Below are 19076 nucleotides of genomic sequence, written 5' to 3'. Positions count from 1 at the left end.
GTCTGGCAACTCTGCGCATGCACACACACAGAACAGGCTCCAGCTGTTCTTCTGCCTCAGTGATGTCTGACTCTGAAGGCAGCTGATAACTGGCATACGGCTCTGGCCCCCTCTCTGCCTCTGACACAGAGCCTTCCCCAGACTCCAGGACTGGCCCATGTCTGCTGCCAGCTCCTCTGGTGGGCCACAACAGTTGGCAAGGAAGAGAATGACGCTTCAGACCAGCAGGAATGGCAGCAATGAATTCATATGCTTTTTTGCTCCTTTTTCTCCCCATTCCCCAAATCAAGGTGTCCTTGATTGTTAAGCAAGATAAATACTACTTCCTTCTTGCAGGCAACCTCCATTTCTTGCGCTCATCGGTTCCTTTGACTAAATCTACCCGAGAGACTCAGTCTACCAATTTGATCCCATACAATGGAGCTGTCCTTAATGTCAGCAAACTCCTGGAAAAAGCCGAGCAGACAGAAAACAGCCGACTCTACCTGGAAAATAAAATCCATACCCTGGAGCTAAAATTGGGTGAGTGCTGCAGTGGGAGGGTCTATAGATTTAATTCATCTACAACCAGCCATCCTGATTCCTGACAGTTCACCTTGATTGCCATCTGTACCAATGAGGAACTGCTTCATTTGATAAATTCTATGTTCTGGGTTAACCAGATTTGGGCTTCTAATGTCTGGGTGACCAGTGAATGGCAGCAAAGTGATGTGCTTTAAAATATTTGCTGTCCCCCAGTGGTCATGTGGAATTTTGCAGTCTTGTTTACTCTTGTTATCTAGGAAAGCAGGATTCCAGCCCAAAATGTTGTATTTATTGGGCTTAATCTTGATTGCATGGTTTGGTTTGGTTTTGGTTTTATTGGGATTTATATGCCAATATAAATGCAAGGGGTACCAAACATTACGTACCCTTTGTAGAATTGGATGGCTTCTTGAGCAAGAACTGAATTGCCATTCTGGGCTGCGAATGTGGAATGAAAAGTTGTTGTTAGTTGCGAAGTCGTGTCCGACCCTTTGTGACCCCATGGATCCTCTCGAGTCCATTTAAGCTTCACGCCGACTGCTTCTGTGACTCCATCTAGCCACCACCTTCTCTGTCGTCCCCTACTTCTTTTGCTCTCCATTGTTCCCAGCACGAGGCTCTTCTCCAGGGAGTCCTTCCTTCTCATCAGGTGGCCAAAGGATTTGAGTTTCATCTTCAGGATCTGGCCTTCTAAAGAGAAATCAGGGTTGATCCTAGGACTGACCGGTTGGATCTCCTTGCAGTCCACAGGACTTGCAGGATTCTTTTCCAGCACCAGAGTTCAAAGGCCTCAATTCTTTGGTGCTCAGCCTTCCTTATGGTCCAACTTTCACAGTCATCCATTGCAACTGGGAAAACCATAGCCTTGACCTGTGATATGTCTGCTTTTTAGCATGCTGTCTAGATTTGCCATCACTTTCCTCCCCAGGAGCAAGCCTCTTTTAATTTCTTGGCTGCAGTCCCAATCTGGGGTGAGCTTGGAGCCCAGGAAAATAAAATCTGTCCCTACCTCCATTTCTTCCCCATTTATTTGCCAGAATTGGGAAGGCTGGATGCCATGATATTAGTTTTCTGAATGTTGAGTTTCAAGCCAAGTTTTGCATTCTCCATGAAAAGTAATGGAACTCCTTTACAGGAACTGAGACGAATTCAAAACAGGCTCTTATACTTCTACCTGCATAAACATCCAGAAAATGGAGATGTAATTATTTATGTAGAAAATTTATGTAGCCACTTACTCGCTCACAGCAACTCTAGCTGGCTTACAAAGGGATGGAAGCATAAAGAAGGTGGCAGACAACAGACAGGCCCATGCATTTAAAATACCCTCCAGAGGTTTAGAAAATGTATCTGTAACAATTGTAAAAGTCAAAGGTTCCCACCCTGGAATCTGCTCCCTGCAGATTCCATAATTACCATAATTACAGATTACTGTAATTGGTCCTTATATAAATAGGTTCCCCTCCAGTGAGATACTGGCAATTTTGGCTCTCCCTTGTTCTGACTAGGAGCTTACACTTCTCTCTGTTAACTTTCTGCTCGGAAAACAATTCCAATCGACTGCCCGCGTAGAAGAGTCCCAGCTACGCTTCTTATCCACGGAGGCATCCAACAAGGCTTTGACGCTGGAAGTGCAGGATTTACAGAAGCGCCTGACTGAGATGGAGGAGCAGTCAAAAGTATCTGAAAAGCAAAAATCCCTTTTTCAAAGGCTGCTGCAGGAGAATAAAAAGCGTCTGGTTCCTTTGCAACTGGAAATCCAGAAGATAATTGAGAAGGTAGGCTGACAATCGAACCCAATGGGGCTTTTGTAGTAAACTAGCCGGTAACCTGGCATTGCCCGGGTATTTATTTATAGGGTGAAAATGTCAGGACCAAACGTAATTTCTAATGTTGGATTTCCCCCCCTTACTATAGAGGGAGTCCCCTTGTGGAGTACGGTGAAGCTGTTACCACTGAAACTCCACTGTGCTGTACAGTAGAATCCATTTTATAGCAGTACAGTAGAAGCCATTTGAAGGCACAACAGGCTGTATCTTAACAGAACACGCACCCTGAGGGGTGTTAGGGGTGTCTTACCCCCACAGTATTTGTTTCCAGAGAGCAAGTCATCTGTGTACCAAGTTTGGATGAAATTGCTTGAGGCTTTCCAGAGTTATGCTGCAACACACACAGCCATTTTATATATTTATACAGTAGAAGATGTGGAGTGTTGATCTTCAAGCAGTTATGGCTTGATAGATCTAGAACTGGACATCTGCTCAGAAACTCCTAGGCTGTGTGGGCAGCTGTGCAGCACTTAATAGAGAGTGGGAGAACTCTCATCCCTTTGGAAGGACACCTTGAGCTCCTAAGAGAATTGTGCTTCCAGATCATGTGTGTGTTTATTCAGAAGTCAATTCCATTGACTTCAGTGTGCTTAGGACAACAGGCAATACAACTGCTATGGCCTCTTTGGATTTTTTTTCCCATGTTGGTCAGTGGCATTGCTATTTCTACCTCAGTCCCAGATGACCTCCTTAAAAAAAGAGAGAAAATGAGGTATTTGTGAGCCCGCATTCATCAGGGAACGCCGTGAAGAGCTGGATGCTTTTAAGGCACCCCACTGACTCTGTGCTTGACTTTGTCCCAAAATTGGATGATACTTTAAAATAGTTCATATCTGTAAAAGTGAAATGATGTTTTATTTGGTCCCAAATGTTAAATGTTGCTATCTATACAAGTTTCTTCCATTTTGGGGAAGCAGGTGGGTCTTTTTCTTTGCGGTGTTTTGGAGAAAAATTACGTTGCTACTGGTACAAAATAAATGTGACCCAGAAGAATGAAAATTGGCGTTGTTGCTTCCCCAAACGTTTGTAGCTTCCCACAATGTTCCCTGCAGTGTCCATCTAAAAAAATTCTTCGGGCTGGTAAAGGTTCCCCTGCACATGAGTGCTAGTCATTCCCGGCTCTAGGGGGTGGTACTCATCTCCGTTTCAAAGCTGAAGAGCCAGCGCTGTCCGAAGACATCTGTATGGTCGTGGCCGGCATGACTCAATGCCGAAGGCACATGGAACACTCTTACCTTCCCACCGAAGGTGGTTCCTATTTTTCTACTTGCATTTTTATGTGCTTTTGAACTGAGGTTGATAGAAGCTGGGACAAGTAACCGGAGCTCATTCTGTTACGTGGCGCTAGGGAGTCAAACCACGAAACAGCCCTTTCTGATCGACAAGCTGAGCGTCTTAGCCACTGGGCCCCCGTGTGCCTATTCTGGGCTGGTAGGCAAGCCTATATAGAAGACTGAATTGAAGCAGTTAACTTCTTTTGGTGTCTATCCACAGAGGTGTTTGGAGGAGACCTTGGCACCAAAGGACACCAAATGGGGGACCAGGATTTTAGCATTTTCTCCCCTCTGCACACCTTTTTTCCCAACAGCAAATTTGCACCTGTAGAGAAGTCACGAAGTTTTGACTTCTGAACAAACACACACACGATCTGGAAGCACAATTCTCTTAGGAGCTCAAGGTGTCACCTTCCAAAGGGATGAGAGTTCTTCCACTCTCTACTAAGCACTGCACAGCTGTCCACACAGCCTAGGAGTTTCTGAGCAGATGTCCAGTTTTCAACATATCTCCTCGCAAAGAGTGATGAAAAGATGAAAATCCTTTGTCCAGGCATTTGGGAGTGGGAACTTTTCAGTTACCTACTTTCTCCAGTTGTGCCTGAAATAACGTTGCATCCTTGAGACTGCTTGGAACATACAGTTCATCAGTTTGGACTCTGCATCAAACGAAGGTTTTGACAGTTTAGTGTGTCTAGAATTGAGACACAATAATCAGGATTCTGGTTAAGCAAAGCATGGCAATGAGCTCCATGAATTCAGATGAAGGTATTTATAGTAACTTAAAGCAAAGTGATTGGGTTAGAATGTAGAATAAAAGAATTGGAACGGATCTTTTGAGGTCTTCTAGTCCAGGGGTCTCCAACCTTGGCAACTTTAAGATTTGTGGACTTCAACTCCCAGAGCTCAGAATTCTGGAAGTTGAAGTCCACAAGTCTTAAAGTTGCCACAATTGGAGTCTCCTGTTCTATGCCAACCTCTTACACCATTCTGGACAAATGGGTTGTCCAGTCTCTTCTTGAAGATTTCCAATGAAATCTTCAAGAATCTGTAACTTCTGAAGGCGGGCCATTGCTCTGATTGTTCAGGAAATATGCCAGTCAGGTTGACTGTCATGTTGTAGCTCAAAGGGGTCTCCAACCTTGGCAACTTGAAGCCTGGCAGACTTCAACTCCCAAAATTCCCCAGCCAGGCTTAAAGTTGCCAAAGTTGGGAGACCCCTGTTGTAAATCGTTAGCAATCTTTGCCTTAAGGTGGACTATATTTAATGCTGCATATTTTAACGATGGCAAGACTGGTTTTTGCACAAAAGTGGAAATATAAAGAGACTCCCTCGGAACAAGAAATAATAAATAAGATACAGACGTGTGCAGAAATGGACAGATGGACTCTAGAGCTCAAAGACGAGGGTGAGATGGAATAGCACGAAATCTGGGACAACTGGTATCGATGGTGAGAAATGGGGGGGAAAGGCCGGGACAGAAAAACACAGAGGAGTTAAGAATCGGAAAATATGGTATTAAGAATGTGTGATAGGTATGAACTGGGTATTTATATGATTAGTAATTATACAAAAGAAAGGATTAATGGACAGGTAATCTGACTGACTACATACACCCATGTAATGGATATAAAATGTAATTGTTGTAAGGTCTAATCACTATGTGGAAATGTTTATACCAGAAATGTTGCACTACGTCCAACATTTTTTAATGTTTATCTAATAAAAAACTTTAAAAAATTTTTAAAAAAACAATCTTTGCTCTACCTGTTCTCTTCCTATTTTCCCTTTGTCTCATTCAGACCAACAGCTGCTTAGAGAAGGAAGCCACGTCGCCCTCTGTTTCCAGCAACTGATGCTCCCTAGAGAAGGAAATCATCTTGGCAGGGGAGATCAGTACCACCTTTGGTTTGATATTTTGGGGGTGTGTGAGTAAAGCGGTTGTGGGGGGGTAGGTAAGCCTTTGAAACCATCAACTTTTTTGCTGCTCTGTGAAAGGCTACAGCAGCTGGTTTTCATCCTCGAACACCCCCTCCTCACCCCAGGCTTGGGGAGGGGAAAAGGGCCCCTAGTCCTGCATGGCTAGGAGGCACCCTTCATCTGCTGGAAACCCCCCCCTGCCCCCCCCCACTTGTTTAAAGGAATACCCATTAGAGCTAGGCATTTTGATGGTCAGAAGAAGCTACAGGGTAGGTATTTGGGGCTGTTGGCCAACAGCAAGTCTTGGACTGGGAACGTTAGCTCCGTACCGAGAGCCACACGAGTCCTGACTGCTCCAGAAGACCAGGCATCGCTAGCCTCTTTGTGCTGCTGCATGGAGATGTTTTTAAGCCCCTCTCTCTCCCCGTCCCCTCTACATCCAGCTTAGGGGTGGCCTTCTGCCTGCCTTGGGCCGGCTGGTGCCTTGGGGGGGGGGGGGAGACGGCCTCCTGGCAGTCGGCAGGCTTTCATCCGCTAGACCTAAGACCAGCAACTCTTCCTGCCTCTGCCTTTTCTGGGTCGCACGTTCAGGGTGGCTCGCGAGTTTTGCTCGGGTGCTGTGGCTTGAGCGTCAACATCGTACATACTTTGGGCCAGCATTTTAGCTATTTTAAGAAAAAAACACGCCGTGAGTCCCTCCTCTTCCTCCTCCACTCCCTGTCATTTACTTGCTCCGGGACCCACTTGAGTTTTCATCACTAGCCTTCCGACAAAAGTGAAATTCCCTTTCAGCGGATCTTGAGTTTTGAGGATCTGGGATTTTTGGCAGCGAGAGGAGCCTGCGGTCCGTTAAACCTCCATTGGAAAGACATAGCACACAGCTGTGAGGGCTGGGCACAGCTGGAGGCCATGGGGTTCCCACCGTGTAGACTTTAGTAACTGGTGGGCCTATGCAAAGCAGTGGCCGGGCTCAGGCCCCTCCCTTCAGTAGGTACTCGCTGCATTTGCCCTGGCCACCTGCTTCCCCACCCTCAGGTGGTCTGTCACTTCTGAATGTGTTGCTTTTAGTCTGTAAATGTGGTAACAACTTGTATTTAACTGGCCAAGTTACTTTTATAAAAGTCTCTTCCTCACTTGGAAATGGGCTCTGCCTCGTCTTTTTTCTTTTGCACCCAGACGCAGCCCTTGGGTGGCCTTTCATTCCACGCACGTACACTGGAATGCTGTTGCTCAAGGGGTCACTGGGTTAGAAATCCATTCCTACGCCCACACCATTTAGGAGCACCACTCGGTGATCCTGAGGACACAGAAAAACCTCCAAAGGGCCTCAATGACCCTCTAAAAGGATGCAAATGACCAGTGTCTGCAAGCAATATAAATCCTTCCCTTCCCCACTCTCCTGTCAGAACTGAAGAAGCTTCTTGGATGAGAAGTGAAACGTCTTCAAAAGAAAAAACCAGACAGTCCAGTTTCCTCCTGAAAAAGCACCTTTGGGAGAACATTTGAGAATGTGATATGGTGCAGTTTGCTTCACAAGTATGGGGAAAGAAAAACCAATACAGTACAAGCCTTTGGGGCTGTTTTGTTATCATGTTTACGAGAGTGGTTGAGTTTGACCATAATTAATAAAATGTTGCCCGTACCTCAATTCTTAAAATGTATGTAATGTGACCTAAACAGAGAATGTCAAGTTATTTCCGGCTGCCTTCAAACAGCTTTGCAAAATTAATTAGGCAGCTTTCCATGCATCAGTTATCAGTCATGGGGGCAGCTCCATTCTCACGTACAGAGGGACAGAGTCAAATAATCCAGTGAGATGTGTTTTTTTTTTTAAAAAATAAAATTAGAAATATGGGCTACAGAAGAACAAAAAGAATCATCTACAATATTCTCATTAATCATAATTAAGACAGGCAAAGGCAACAGTTGGGAGGCATCAATACCAACAAACCAGAGGTTAGTCCAGAAAGATAAAGGAAGACCTGCATTCCTGGCTAGCCACCACCCCCAGTAAGAACAACATTTATTAGTTTAAATCACAGCCACCTTTATAGGATGGCCAAAGGATTTCACCAACGCACTGAGACTGTTTTCCCTGTAAATAACATTTCAGTAGTGATGCACTTCCATTGAAACCTGGACAGTGCGAGATATAATATTCATGTAGATTGTACCAAGGCAAAATATAATCTTTGTCCTGTCCTGTTTTTTGAAAATCATGATTTACGCTTTGTAAATTTATATTACATTCAGTAGGATTAAGCTACTCTACCAATCCGTTTGTAAAAGATGCCACTATTTTGAGACAGCTTTCAATGTCACAAAGACACAAACCAGACAAGGAGCTCAGTGCAATGATGACATTTTTTAAACATCAGAAGTAAAAACTTTTTAGCCAATAAGGTTACCGGTAATAATATTTTTGGGGGGTAAGATAAAGGTTCCTCTCGCACATATGTGCTAGTCATTCCCGACTCTAGGAGACGGTGCTCATCTCTTGTTTCAAAGCCCAAGAGCCAGCGCTGTCGGAAGACTTCTCCATGGTCATTGACCAGCATGACTAAATGGCAAAGGTGCATGGAATGCTGTTACCTTCCCAAGTGGTCCCTATTTTTCTACTCACATTTTAATGTCCTTTTGAACTGCTAGGTTGGCAGAAGCTGGGACAAATAACGGGAACTCAGTCCGTTACACAGCGCTAGGGATTTGAACCGCCAAACTGCCGACCTTTCCAATTGACAAGCTCAGCATCTTAGCCATTGAGCCACCTTGGGTAACTTTTTTGGGGTAACTACACTCACTGAGAATACCACTCCCAATTCAGCTGTCAGGCAGAGCCGGATTTCGGAAAGGCTGAATTAAAAAGCTTGTTCACTTATCCTTTTTAAGTGTAAATTCCTCTGATTTTTCAAACTTCACAAATCTCTTAATGCAGGACTCTTACCATGTTGTTGTTAATACAGATAAAAGACGTTCAGGATTTAAAGAGCTGTAGCAAATAGCAACATTCTAGATTAAAATCAGTGCTAACAAGGTTTTAAAACGGGGGTCTCCAACCTTGGCAACTTTAAGACTTGTGGACTTCAACTCCCAGAGTTCCTCAGCCAGCAAAGCTTGAAGACTTGAAATCCACAAGTCTTAAAGTTGCCAAGGTTGGAGACCCCTGCTTTAAAGGGTTCAAGCCTTCAGAAATCGGAAGCAATGTTCAACTTCCTGTCTTTATCCACTTCATCATCAGCTGTCACGTTAAGGATTCGTAAAAGCTGGAGGTCAGTCATCAGCCACAATGGAGAGTGCCCTCAACTCGTTCAGCTTGGCTTCGCTCTCCTTCTCCCTCTGCTCGTCTGTTAAGTCAGGCTCATCAATCTGTTCCGTTAATTCGCCAAATATCTTGTACATCTCGGTGTAATATACAACCTGGAGGGACAGAATAGGAATCTTTTAGAAACATAGCCATCTGTTTCAGCCATCCTACCTCACCTGGAGAAAACACCTGTCAACTCTTTGTTGACATTCCATACATAATGTTGGCAGAGCTGTATCTCAGATTACAGTAGCTGGGTTGAGATGGGTGTATCTATTGGGTAACGTGATTTATGACACAGACTGAGGGGAGGAAAGGAAAGGGTAAAGTTCAGAAGCAGATAAACAAAGCAAAGAATTGGCTGCAAATAAATCTTCCCTAATGAAGCTATTAATAAATCACTGGTTTTTGTATTAAAACATTGGCTCGCTTATTTTGAATCATTTACGGCATTGTTAGGAAACTTGACAACACCAATGCGGAATTTTAATACTTGAAATAGGAATTGGTTTTGTGGGTGATTTAAAAAAAAGATTTCAAAATTATTTGTTACGACACCGGTTAAGTCTTGCCTAAGGTTTCTCTTTGAAACCGCTGGAAGATAAGACGAACATTCAGCCTTCTCTATAGCTACTGCTATGAAAACTCCATGTGCCGGACAAACACAAACGTTTGAAAAGTTGTGATCTGGGACACAACTCCTTGCAAATAAACTGGCCCATTACCCTAGCCAAACTGCAATGTTGGAAGCAAAGGCAGGGTTTTTTTTTTTACGTTTTCAAAATCAATGCCACACAATAATTCTACTAGACAACTTGAAAGTATTAGTGTCAGAACTCCGAGGCAGGTAAATTCCTCAAAGAGCAGTTTTTATTGGATATATCATATTGGCACAGGCTGATGAAAACCGACTCTGAAAGTTCGCGTAGTTTTCACTTAATTAAAAGCAAGTTTCCCCTCCTTTCCCATACAATCAGTCACATGGTCCAATCATGCGGTCAGACTGCCTGGTGACATCGCTCCTCTCTCCAACCACCTGCGGGAATGTCCTTGGTTCTCAGGAGAAAGTATTTTGTTTTGGCTACAAAACCTCAGCTATCTTTATTTCCCCCCTTCCTCCACTGAAGCTTCCAAGATGGCCTTGGTCTGGCCAGCTTCAGGGTTGACAGCTAGATTCCATCAAAGTGTGTGTGTGTGTGTGTGTGTGTGTGTGCGCGCCTGTGTGTGTGCCTTCTGCATTTCTGCTGCTGGCTTTCCACCCCTGCCTCTTTTCTTGAAAACTGAAGAAGGCCCCTGCTCGTTTCCACCTGTCAAATTACACTTGAAAGCTTGTCTGTGCTTAGGCAACAGTAGAAGCCACAGTAGAAATCCCTCTTCCTACACAGCCGTCTGGAGCAGTCGAGGGAGGCGACAGGTGAGTCGTGAACCCTGACCTTTTTAGTGCATCATAGGAGAAGGGTGGTCCCCCGCTACACCCATGATGGCGAACCTATGGCAAGTGTGCCAGAGGTGGCACACAGAGCCCTCTGTGGGCATGTGTACCGTCGCCAGCTGCTCTTCTGCCTTCAAGCGCGCTGGAAGCTGGTGTTCACGGGTGCTGGAGCACTGAAAAATGGCCTTAAAACCAGCCAAAAAACAGGCATGTGGGCACTGGCCAGTTGGTCTTTGGGTTTCCGGGACTCTGGGAAGCGTGAAGATCAGCTGGCCGGCATGCAAGCGTGTGCCAGAAACCCAAAAGATCAGCTGGCCGGCAGGTGCATGCACATTGGCTAGCTAGTCTTTGGGTTTCCGGCACTCTGGCCTGTGCTCTTGCACACACATGCACGCACCAGGGGTAGGTTCCAACAGGCACTACTGCCGGTTCACTCGTGGGCGTGTGCTTGATGCATGCTGTGCGCGCATACGCAGTGCAATAAAAATAGTTCTGCACATGCACAGAGGTGAAAAACAAGATGGCGGTGCCGGAGAACCAGTTCAGGGAGGTGGCAGGCCTAGGTTGCTGCTGGTTCCAGTGACCCAGGCTGCCAAACCCACCACTGGCACATGCGTTCCGGTTTGGTCAAGGTGCCGAAAACATACGCCTTCCCTGCCCCACCCCAAGCTACCTTTAGAGGTATGGGAGAAGAGGCACATTCCCCAGAGAAACCAACCGGGGAGTTTGTCTTAACCCTCGGGAAGATTTCACTGGCAATGCTAGGATTTTCACAAATGCTGGCTAATCCTGTCCAACACCCCCACAACGCAGCTATTCTTAGAGCTTGCACTCTAAACAGCTCGCCAAAAGGGCAGGGACCTCCCTGCCCCCCCCTCACCCCAAGGTTACCCTAAGCCAGCAAAGAGCGGGGATTGAAAGCGGAGGTTACTTTGCCTCATTTGCCATGGAGCTTAACTCACTAGATCACACTGCCTTGCTGCGACTCTCCCTTTCATGCACCGTCACCATGGCAACCGAAAACGACAGCATATGCTCAGAATCCCAGCTTTTTCCATCGCGGTGATGCTTGCCCCACAGTCATCCCAACAGCCGGCACAGGGGGATGAGTATTCCCATCTGTAAACTCCATGACTTCTAGGGTGGCACCCAAGCACAATACATACAAACTTTTCTCCCTGGTTGAATTCCCACTTCAATGGCAGGACCTAAGCTGGCTCCTCCCGAGATCGATCCAGATGTCTCCCCTTCTTAGGTTCTAGATCCCCAGTTGTTCGCCTTGCAAAATTCTTAAGAAAAGTTACTTTGTGTGGAAGGAGATCTTGGGTGTAGGAGAATCGCACCAGGGCATATCTAATGGTACGTTCTAAGCAACCAATTCTGGTTTCATGGCATGCATAAGTAGTTGCCTTGTTGCCAAACCTTATGACAACTCCAGTGCTTCTATAGGTACCAAATGCTGCTGTTTTTCTATACACGACCTGCACTCACAAGAAATTCATCCTACTCTGATCAAGGGAGAACTTGGTCTTACGGAAAGAATGTCAACCTAAATTTCACTTTCAGAATAGAAATAGAAATTAGAAGAATAGAACAGAATAGAATAAAGAATTAGGAGTAGAGTAGAACAGAACAGAACAGAATAAAGAATTAGGAATAGAATAAAATAGAAATAGAACAGAATAGGACAGAAGAATAGAACAGAATAGAATAAAGAATTAGGCGTAAAGTAGAAGAGAACCGAATAAAGAATTAGGAATAGAATAGAATTGAACAGAATAGAATAAAAAATTAGGAGTAGCATAGCGTAGAGTAGAATTGCAGAGAATAGAATAAAAAATTAGGAATAGAACAGAACAAAAGAATAGAATAGAATAAAAAAATAGGAATAGAACAGCAATTGGAAGGGATCTTGGAGGTATTCTAGTCCAACCCCCTGCTCAAGCAGGAGACCCTATATCAGTGGTTCCCAACCTTTTTTTGGCCATGCCCCACCTAAGCATTTTTAAAATCCTGATTCACCCCCCCCCCCCCCCCCGGTGACATATAATTCTTACTTTATTAAAAAAGTGAACTCTACTTGCGCAGAGGAAGCCTAAAAGGCCATTAGTTTAGTTTAAATAAGGTTCAAATTGCCCCCATTAAAAATCAAATTGCCCCCGCGTGGGCCCTCATGTTGGGAATCACTGCCCTAGACCATTTTAGACAAATGTTTGTCCAGTCCCTTCTTAAAATCCTCCATTGATGGAGCACCCACAACTTCCGAAGGGCAGCTGTTCCACTGGCTTTAATTGTTCTCACTGTCACGAAGTTTCTCCTTAGTTCTAGCTTGCTTCTCTCTCTGTTCAGTTTCCAGCCTTTGTTTCTTGCCCTGCCTTCAGGTGCTTTGGAAAAGAAGTTGACCCCTTCCCTCTTCTTTATGGCAGCCCCTCAACTATCATGTAGGAAGTTAACACAGACACATCCCTCCTAGAAAAATGAAATGTCCTGGAAAATATTGAAAAGGCAGAATATTATATTTCCCTGGACCAGAAATGGAGAAATATGTTTTTGGGCAGAAAGCAGACTCACTCTTAATAGCTCCCACCTTTGTCAATGGGCCATTAAAATGCCTGAGCCAGTCTCCTCTACATAACACAAATAGGGATATCCCTCTACAGAAACTCACCACATGGCATCTGGGAACGCAACCAAGCTTAGAACTCAAAAGACACAACCTACAAAGTTAGCTAACTCCCACTCCACCCCTGGGAGTCTGACAATCAGAATACATTTCTTACACAGGAACAGGAAACAGAGAGGTGGGGCCGAACAGAGAGTATAAAAAACTCAGGAACTCTCAGCAAGCTCCTCTTTCTTTTTCTTTTCTTCTTCACCCAACATCTGGAAGCATGGGATCACCTCAAACCATGTGGTCCTGTCCACCATTAAAACCATCTTTCCAAGCAGCCTCCATGTTTCCATGGTCTTTCCCCCCACTTGGAACTGAACCCAGAAGGACACTTCTTCCAACAATTACATGTCAAAATGTCAAAGGTAGTCATTGTCCTTCCTTAGAGTGTTGAACAAGGCTACTATCACCCTCCATCCAAATGGTTCTCACTGCTTTTAAGAGCAAGTAGCTTGGGTACCGATATATAAACTATCTCCATGGAGACCAGCCTCTCCTCCACACTATCACCGTGCACTGGCTTCTTATTTTTAGTGGAAGAAGGCGGCTTCTTCTGGGAATCTCTACATTTCAAGGACACTACAAGTGCCTTGGTCCTGCCCTTTGGTCAGGTTGATGAGAAGTGGGAACATTAGAGCCCTGGGTCTCATTCAGACATAGGTTCTGAGAGCCTCTGGAGTTGTTATCCCTTCAAATCAGCAGATGATGAAACTAGCTGTGTGGTGACTCAGCAAGACGGCTGCCTTATCAACAATGACTAATGAAATCAGATCGACAACAGCAGAACAGCCAAAATTGGAAGAACTATAGCTGTAGGAGAGGATCAGGCAGGGCTGGGTGGTGGAATTAAAATGAATCATCAGCCTAGAGACGTTACGTTGCCACAAATGGTTTAAGTCCAAACTACCTGGAATTCCACGGAATCCTTATTTAATTTAATTTAATTAACCACATTTATATGCCACCCAATCCCAAAGGACTCCGGGCGGCTTACAAAAATAAAGAGGAAAAAAAAAAGACACATAACGAACACATAACAAAAGAAAACGGTTTAAAATAGCAATACCTCATACATTCATTCTAATCGGGGCTGGACCTCAACAGTGAGGTCAACAGCCTCAGGCCTGCCGGAACAGACAAGTTTTTACAGCTTTCCTGAAGGCCATGAGAGTGGGTATGGTCCGGATCTCTGGGGGTTTCTGGTTCCAAAGAGTCGGAGCAGCCACAGAGAAGGCTCTCCTCCGGGGGCCCGCCAGTCGACACTTATCTGGTGCCCATTTAGCGCTCAACTTTAGTTGACTAGATTCTTGGATATAGGCTTGAGTAATAAACATTCTGAACTGAAACTTGTCAACAGTTTGTTGCAAAAATGAAATCCAGAAAGCACATGTGGGTAATGGATTCAGCAGGATTCATTCACTTCTTTATATACATAACAACATATGAATAAATGTACAATACCCACACAAATTCTTCCAACGTGGTAGTAAGTACAAGCAGTTTCATTTCAGTTCAGATCAGCAGACAAGTCCAGACTAGCTTTGTTTCAAAGTTTACAGCTTAATAGTTGGAGTAAGCCACGGCCAAGCGCCTAGCTGTCTCCCAGCAAATACTCTTTCCATTTCTAAAGAGCCCTCATTGGCTGACTTAGTTGCTATGCCCTATTCCAGTTCATGAACATTGTGACAAAACTTAATATATAGCCCTGATTCTTTGTGCCTGGGAACACAACTAGAAGCTAAGTGAACAAGGCTCATGATGAGCGCGTGAACAAGGCTCAAGGGGGCTGGACTAGAAGACCTCCATGGTCACTTCCAGTTCTAGTCCAATTCTGGAGCCTGAAAGAGCAGGGGTTAAGCCCATAGGTTGCAGTATTCAAACTATGGAGAATCCCATACACTTCTTCAGTCTTTGAACTGCTAAGGAATGCAAGGAAGGCCTTCTGATTTACAACCCTTATTAGTTGATCTAACCTGCCTTCCACTGAGGACCTGTACACTGCATGGGTCAAAAAGAGGGCTGTGAAAATATCGATGCTATAGAGCACTGCACACCAGAACAACTAGACACAAGGACAGTTTTTCCCCAAATGCTAAACAAATAATTCCCACAACACTGTCATATTACCTACTAAGACTGTATTACTATTATTCTTCTCTTCCTTCTTATCTCTTCCCACCTATCTCTTCCCACTTATGACTAAAACCATGTTGCTTATATCTTTAAAATTTATATTGTTTTATTTGTTTCCTAGCATAATTTGATTGTTTACCTATGACTATCACTAAGTGTTGTATCTTTTGATTCTTTTTTAAATATATTTTTTATTATTTTTACATTTAAAACAATGCAGTACCGCGAAGTCAAAGTGACCATACATTCACATTATATACAGCTAGTCTCAACCATTAACTATTAGCCTACTTAATACATTGTCTATCCTTCTGTCCAATCACAATATATACAGTTTGTTCCAGTCTTGTCACCTTGTCTTATACCAATCATAAAATCTGTTCCAGACTTCAAAATATTCTGATTCCCTTTTATTTTTAAGTTCAAGAGTGAGCCTCCTTTTATTTCAGCCTCTCTGCAATGGTATGAAAGAAGAGGGAGTGTCCACAATCAAAAGTGTTGGCTAACTGCTGGTTCATTTGGTAATCTTATTTAAACTCTTCATCTAAAAGGGAGCAGACAACCAGTGGGAAGTAATTCTTCCATTTTTATTTGGTGGCATGTTGGGCATCTTAAGTCTACCAGGCTAATGAGAAAATGGATAATAGATAGATAGATAGATAGATAGATAGATAGATAGATAGATAGATAGATAGATAGATATAGACAGACAGACAAGACAGAGAGAACAATAATAGACAGATTAGATAGATTTAGATTTATAGATGATGTAGATGATATAGATGATTGATAGATAAAATAGATTTAAATATAGATTTATAAATGCTAGATAAATTATAGATATAGGCAGATTAGACATAGATTTAGATATGAATATATAGATGGCAGTTTAGATAGATAGATATAGACAGACAGACAGACGACAGAGAACAATAATAGATAGATTAGATAGATTTAGATAGATTTATAGATGATGTAGATGATAATATAGATACATCGGGCATAGGCTCCAGCTGTTCTTCCGCCCCACTGATGTCTGACTCCGAAGGCAGCTGATAACTTTTGGACGGTCCTGGCCCCATCTCTGCCTCTGATGCAGAGACCTCATCAGAGCCTTCCCCAGACTCCTTGACTGGCCCATCTTCCTCCCCAACCTCCTCCCTGTCCGAATCTGCTGCCAGATTCACTGGCGGGCCAACACTAGGAATCCCATATGCTAAGAAATTCCAGTGAGCGGGGTCGAGGAGAAGAGCCTTTTCCATCGTGGCCCCATCTACCACCAGAAGTGAGAACTGCTCCCATCATTTTGACCTTCCGGTAGAGTATCAAAACTTGGCTTTGCTAGCTGGGTTGTGGCCCCAAGGGTATCCCTCAACACTGGAGGTGATTGACAGGATAAGACAATCTCCTCCCTATGCTGTCTGTTTCCTTGGTTCTAGTTAGTATATTGTTTTTAAGATTGTACCATAATTGTTTTTGTATTTATCTTTTCATACTTTGTAAGCTGCTCAGTTACTTCATCAGGGAGATGGGTGGCATATAAATTTAACAAAAAAGGAAGTTTTTGTTTTTTATCTGTTTTCTATAGCTACTCCTTGACTTCATCATGAGCTGCAGTGGCACAGTGGTTAGAGTGCAGTACTGCAGGCTCCTTCTGCTGACTGCTGACTGCCTGCAATTTGGCAGTTCAAATCTCACCAGGCTCGAGGTTGAGCCTTCCGTCCTTCTGAGGTGGGTAAAATGAGGACCCAGATTGTTGGGGTTAAGAGGCTGACTTTGTAAACTACTTAGAGAGGGCTGTAAAGCACTGTGAAGCGGTATATAAGTCTAAGTGCTATTGCTATTTTCCTTCCTTTCCTCCTTCCCTCCCTCCCTCCCTCTCTCAATGGTTAGAATGCAATATTGCACGCTAATTCTGCCAACTGCCAGTAGTTCGATCCTGACCAGCTTAAGGTGGACTCAGCCTTCCATCCTCTTGAGGTGGGTAAAATGAGGACCCAGATTGTTGGGGGGCAAGAGGCTGACTCTGTAAACCACTTAGAGAGGGCTGTAGAGCACTGTAAAGCGGTATATAAGTACTACTGCTATACATTTAAAGCATACTCTTTTTAGACTTCATGACATTTCATTAATATACATGCAAAAATGTATGTTTAAACATTTTCCTTGCTCATTTCCATCGTTCTGCAACCCATCGTTGTATTTTTTTTTTACAGAAACATCACTTTGAATAATGCAAACTCGATCGATGCGACCCCCCTTTGTGGAATTCATTAACAGCACTAATCAAGACCCAACTTGTACCGTGACTAAGGAGTTTGCATACAGACAACCTGTAGGGTTACAGCTTGAAGAAAATAATTATAGGAATTACAAGCTCCGGAGGGAAATCCATTTGAATGGGGTCATCGTACAATGGACATAATTGTTTCAGCTGAACGGTTTGTACCAGCAAAGCTGCCTTGAGCACTGTTCGCAGGCTGCAGAAGGAAAGCAACCGGAGACAGACAGCCTGTGCCCATTCTCCAGACAAGAATGACCACACACACAAAAGCCAAAACCCCAAGGGAGAAGCCAATGGTCTTTGAGGAAAAAGGGCCAAAGCAGTCATTCTTCCTCTCTGAGATGATGAGCATTTCTGTCAGACCTGGAAGCCATCTTTTGCATCGGGCCTTCAGGCCTGCCACATTCAATGCTGTGGGAAAATGGGAGGGGGGTATATGGAGTATGGGAGAGATATATATAGTCAAAATAACATTCCTTTCTCAGAGTGTCAAGGATACCTTGCCCTGCACCTTGAGTGGCGTGACAGGGAGGCATCTCCAGTTTTGGATGGTGCCTGATTGGACCATGTGATGGGTATATGGGTATTGGGCAGGGACTGTTTCTTCTTCTTCTTCTTCTTCTTCTTCTTCTTCTTCTTCTTCTTCTTCTTCTTCTTCTTCTTCTTCTTCTCCTCCTCCTCCTCCTTCTTCTCCTCTTCCTCTTCCTATTTGGTTAATATTTGGTAGGAGATTCACAGCCTTTGGGGCTGGTTGGTAGCTCAACAGCTCAAGTCCTAACTAAGGACCTAGGAACTGTTAAGGTAACGTCAGAGGATATAAGCTGTTCCAAGTAGGGTTTTTTTTGTAGAATCAGAATGTTCAAGTCTGATAAATTTAGAATTTCCAAAGTGTGACGTAGTCCTTTAGGTGTTGTTGTTGTTGTTGTTATGTGGTTAATCTTTGGTGAGATTCACAGCCTTTGGGGCTGGTTGGTAGCTCAACAGCTCGAGTCCTAACCAAGGACCTAGGAACTGTTAAGGTAACGTCAGAGGATAGAAGCTGTTCCAAGTAGGGTGGTTTTTTGTAGAATCAGAATGTTCAAGTCCGATAAATTTAGAATATCCAAATAGTGAGGTAGCCCTTTAGGTATTGCTCCAAGGGCTCCAATTATAATCGGGACAACACATGATTTCTTTTTCCACAGTCGCTCAACTTCAATTTGCAAGTCCTGGTACTTTGCGATTTTTTCTTGCTGTTTATCTTCAATTCGTGCATCTCCAGGTATTGCAATGTCAATGAACCATACTTTTTTCTTTTCAACTATTGTTATGCCAGGTGTGTTGTGGGCCAAGTGCCTGTCAGTCTGGATTCTGAAGTCCCACAAGATCTTGACTTTCTTATTCTCTAAAACCTTCTCAACCTGATGGTCCCAGTGGTTTTTGCTGTACTCAAATCCAAACTTCTGGCACAATTTCCAGTGAATGATCTTAGCAACGCGGTCATGGCGTTATAGGTAGTCAGTTTGTGAAATTTTGCTGCATCCACTGATCAATTATTATTATTATTAAAATTGACCCAGACAACACACTATTTCTTAAGCACTTAGATGTTCTGATCCCCCGGCCTGTGAATACACTAGAACACAGGCTTGGCTGTTTGCCACTGCTCAATTACTGAGATAATGAATCCTTTGGTTGAGGGCCTAGGCAACTCACGTTCAATA

The 19076-nt window shown here is 43.9% G+C and overlaps 2 protein-coding genes across 4 annotated transcripts in view; one reads left to right on the top strand and one right to left on the bottom strand.

Moving 5' to 3' along the window:
• The window catches only part of CCAR2 (cell cycle and apoptosis regulator 2), a 34106-nt gene extending 27416 nt beyond the window's left edge, over window positions 1-6690 (top strand). For all 3 annotated transcript variants that reach the window (XM_032229067.1, XM_032229068.1, XM_032229069.1), the window contains exons 19-21: window positions 337-522; window positions 2098-2303; window positions 5432-6690. In XM_032229067.1, coding sequence (XP_032084958.1) covers window positions 337-522; window positions 2098-2303; window positions 5432-5485 — 446 coding nt within the window. In that variant the 3' untranslated portion in view covers window positions 5486-6690. The remainder of the gene's footprint in view (window positions 1-336; window positions 523-2097; window positions 2304-5431) is intronic.
• Window positions 6691-8432: 1742 nt separating this feature from the next.
• Window positions 8433-19076, bottom strand: part of BIN3 (bridging integrator 3) — a 139781-nt gene continuing 129137 nt past the window's right edge. Inside the window, exon 9 of the mRNA XM_032229920.1 lies at window positions 8433-8966. Within this exon, the coding sequence (XP_032085811.1) occupies window positions 8820-8966 (147 nt within the window). The 3' untranslated portion in view covers window positions 8433-8819. The remainder of the gene's footprint in view (window positions 8967-19076) is intronic.

Source organism: Thamnophis elegans, chromosome 13 (assembly GCF_009769535.1).
Source record: "Thamnophis elegans isolate rThaEle1 chromosome 13, rThaEle1.pri, whole genome shotgun sequence".
Taxonomy (NCBI): domain Eukaryota; kingdom Metazoa; phylum Chordata; class Lepidosauria; order Squamata; family Colubridae; genus Thamnophis; species Thamnophis elegans.
This window is presented reverse-complemented; position numbering and strand designations above follow the sequence as displayed.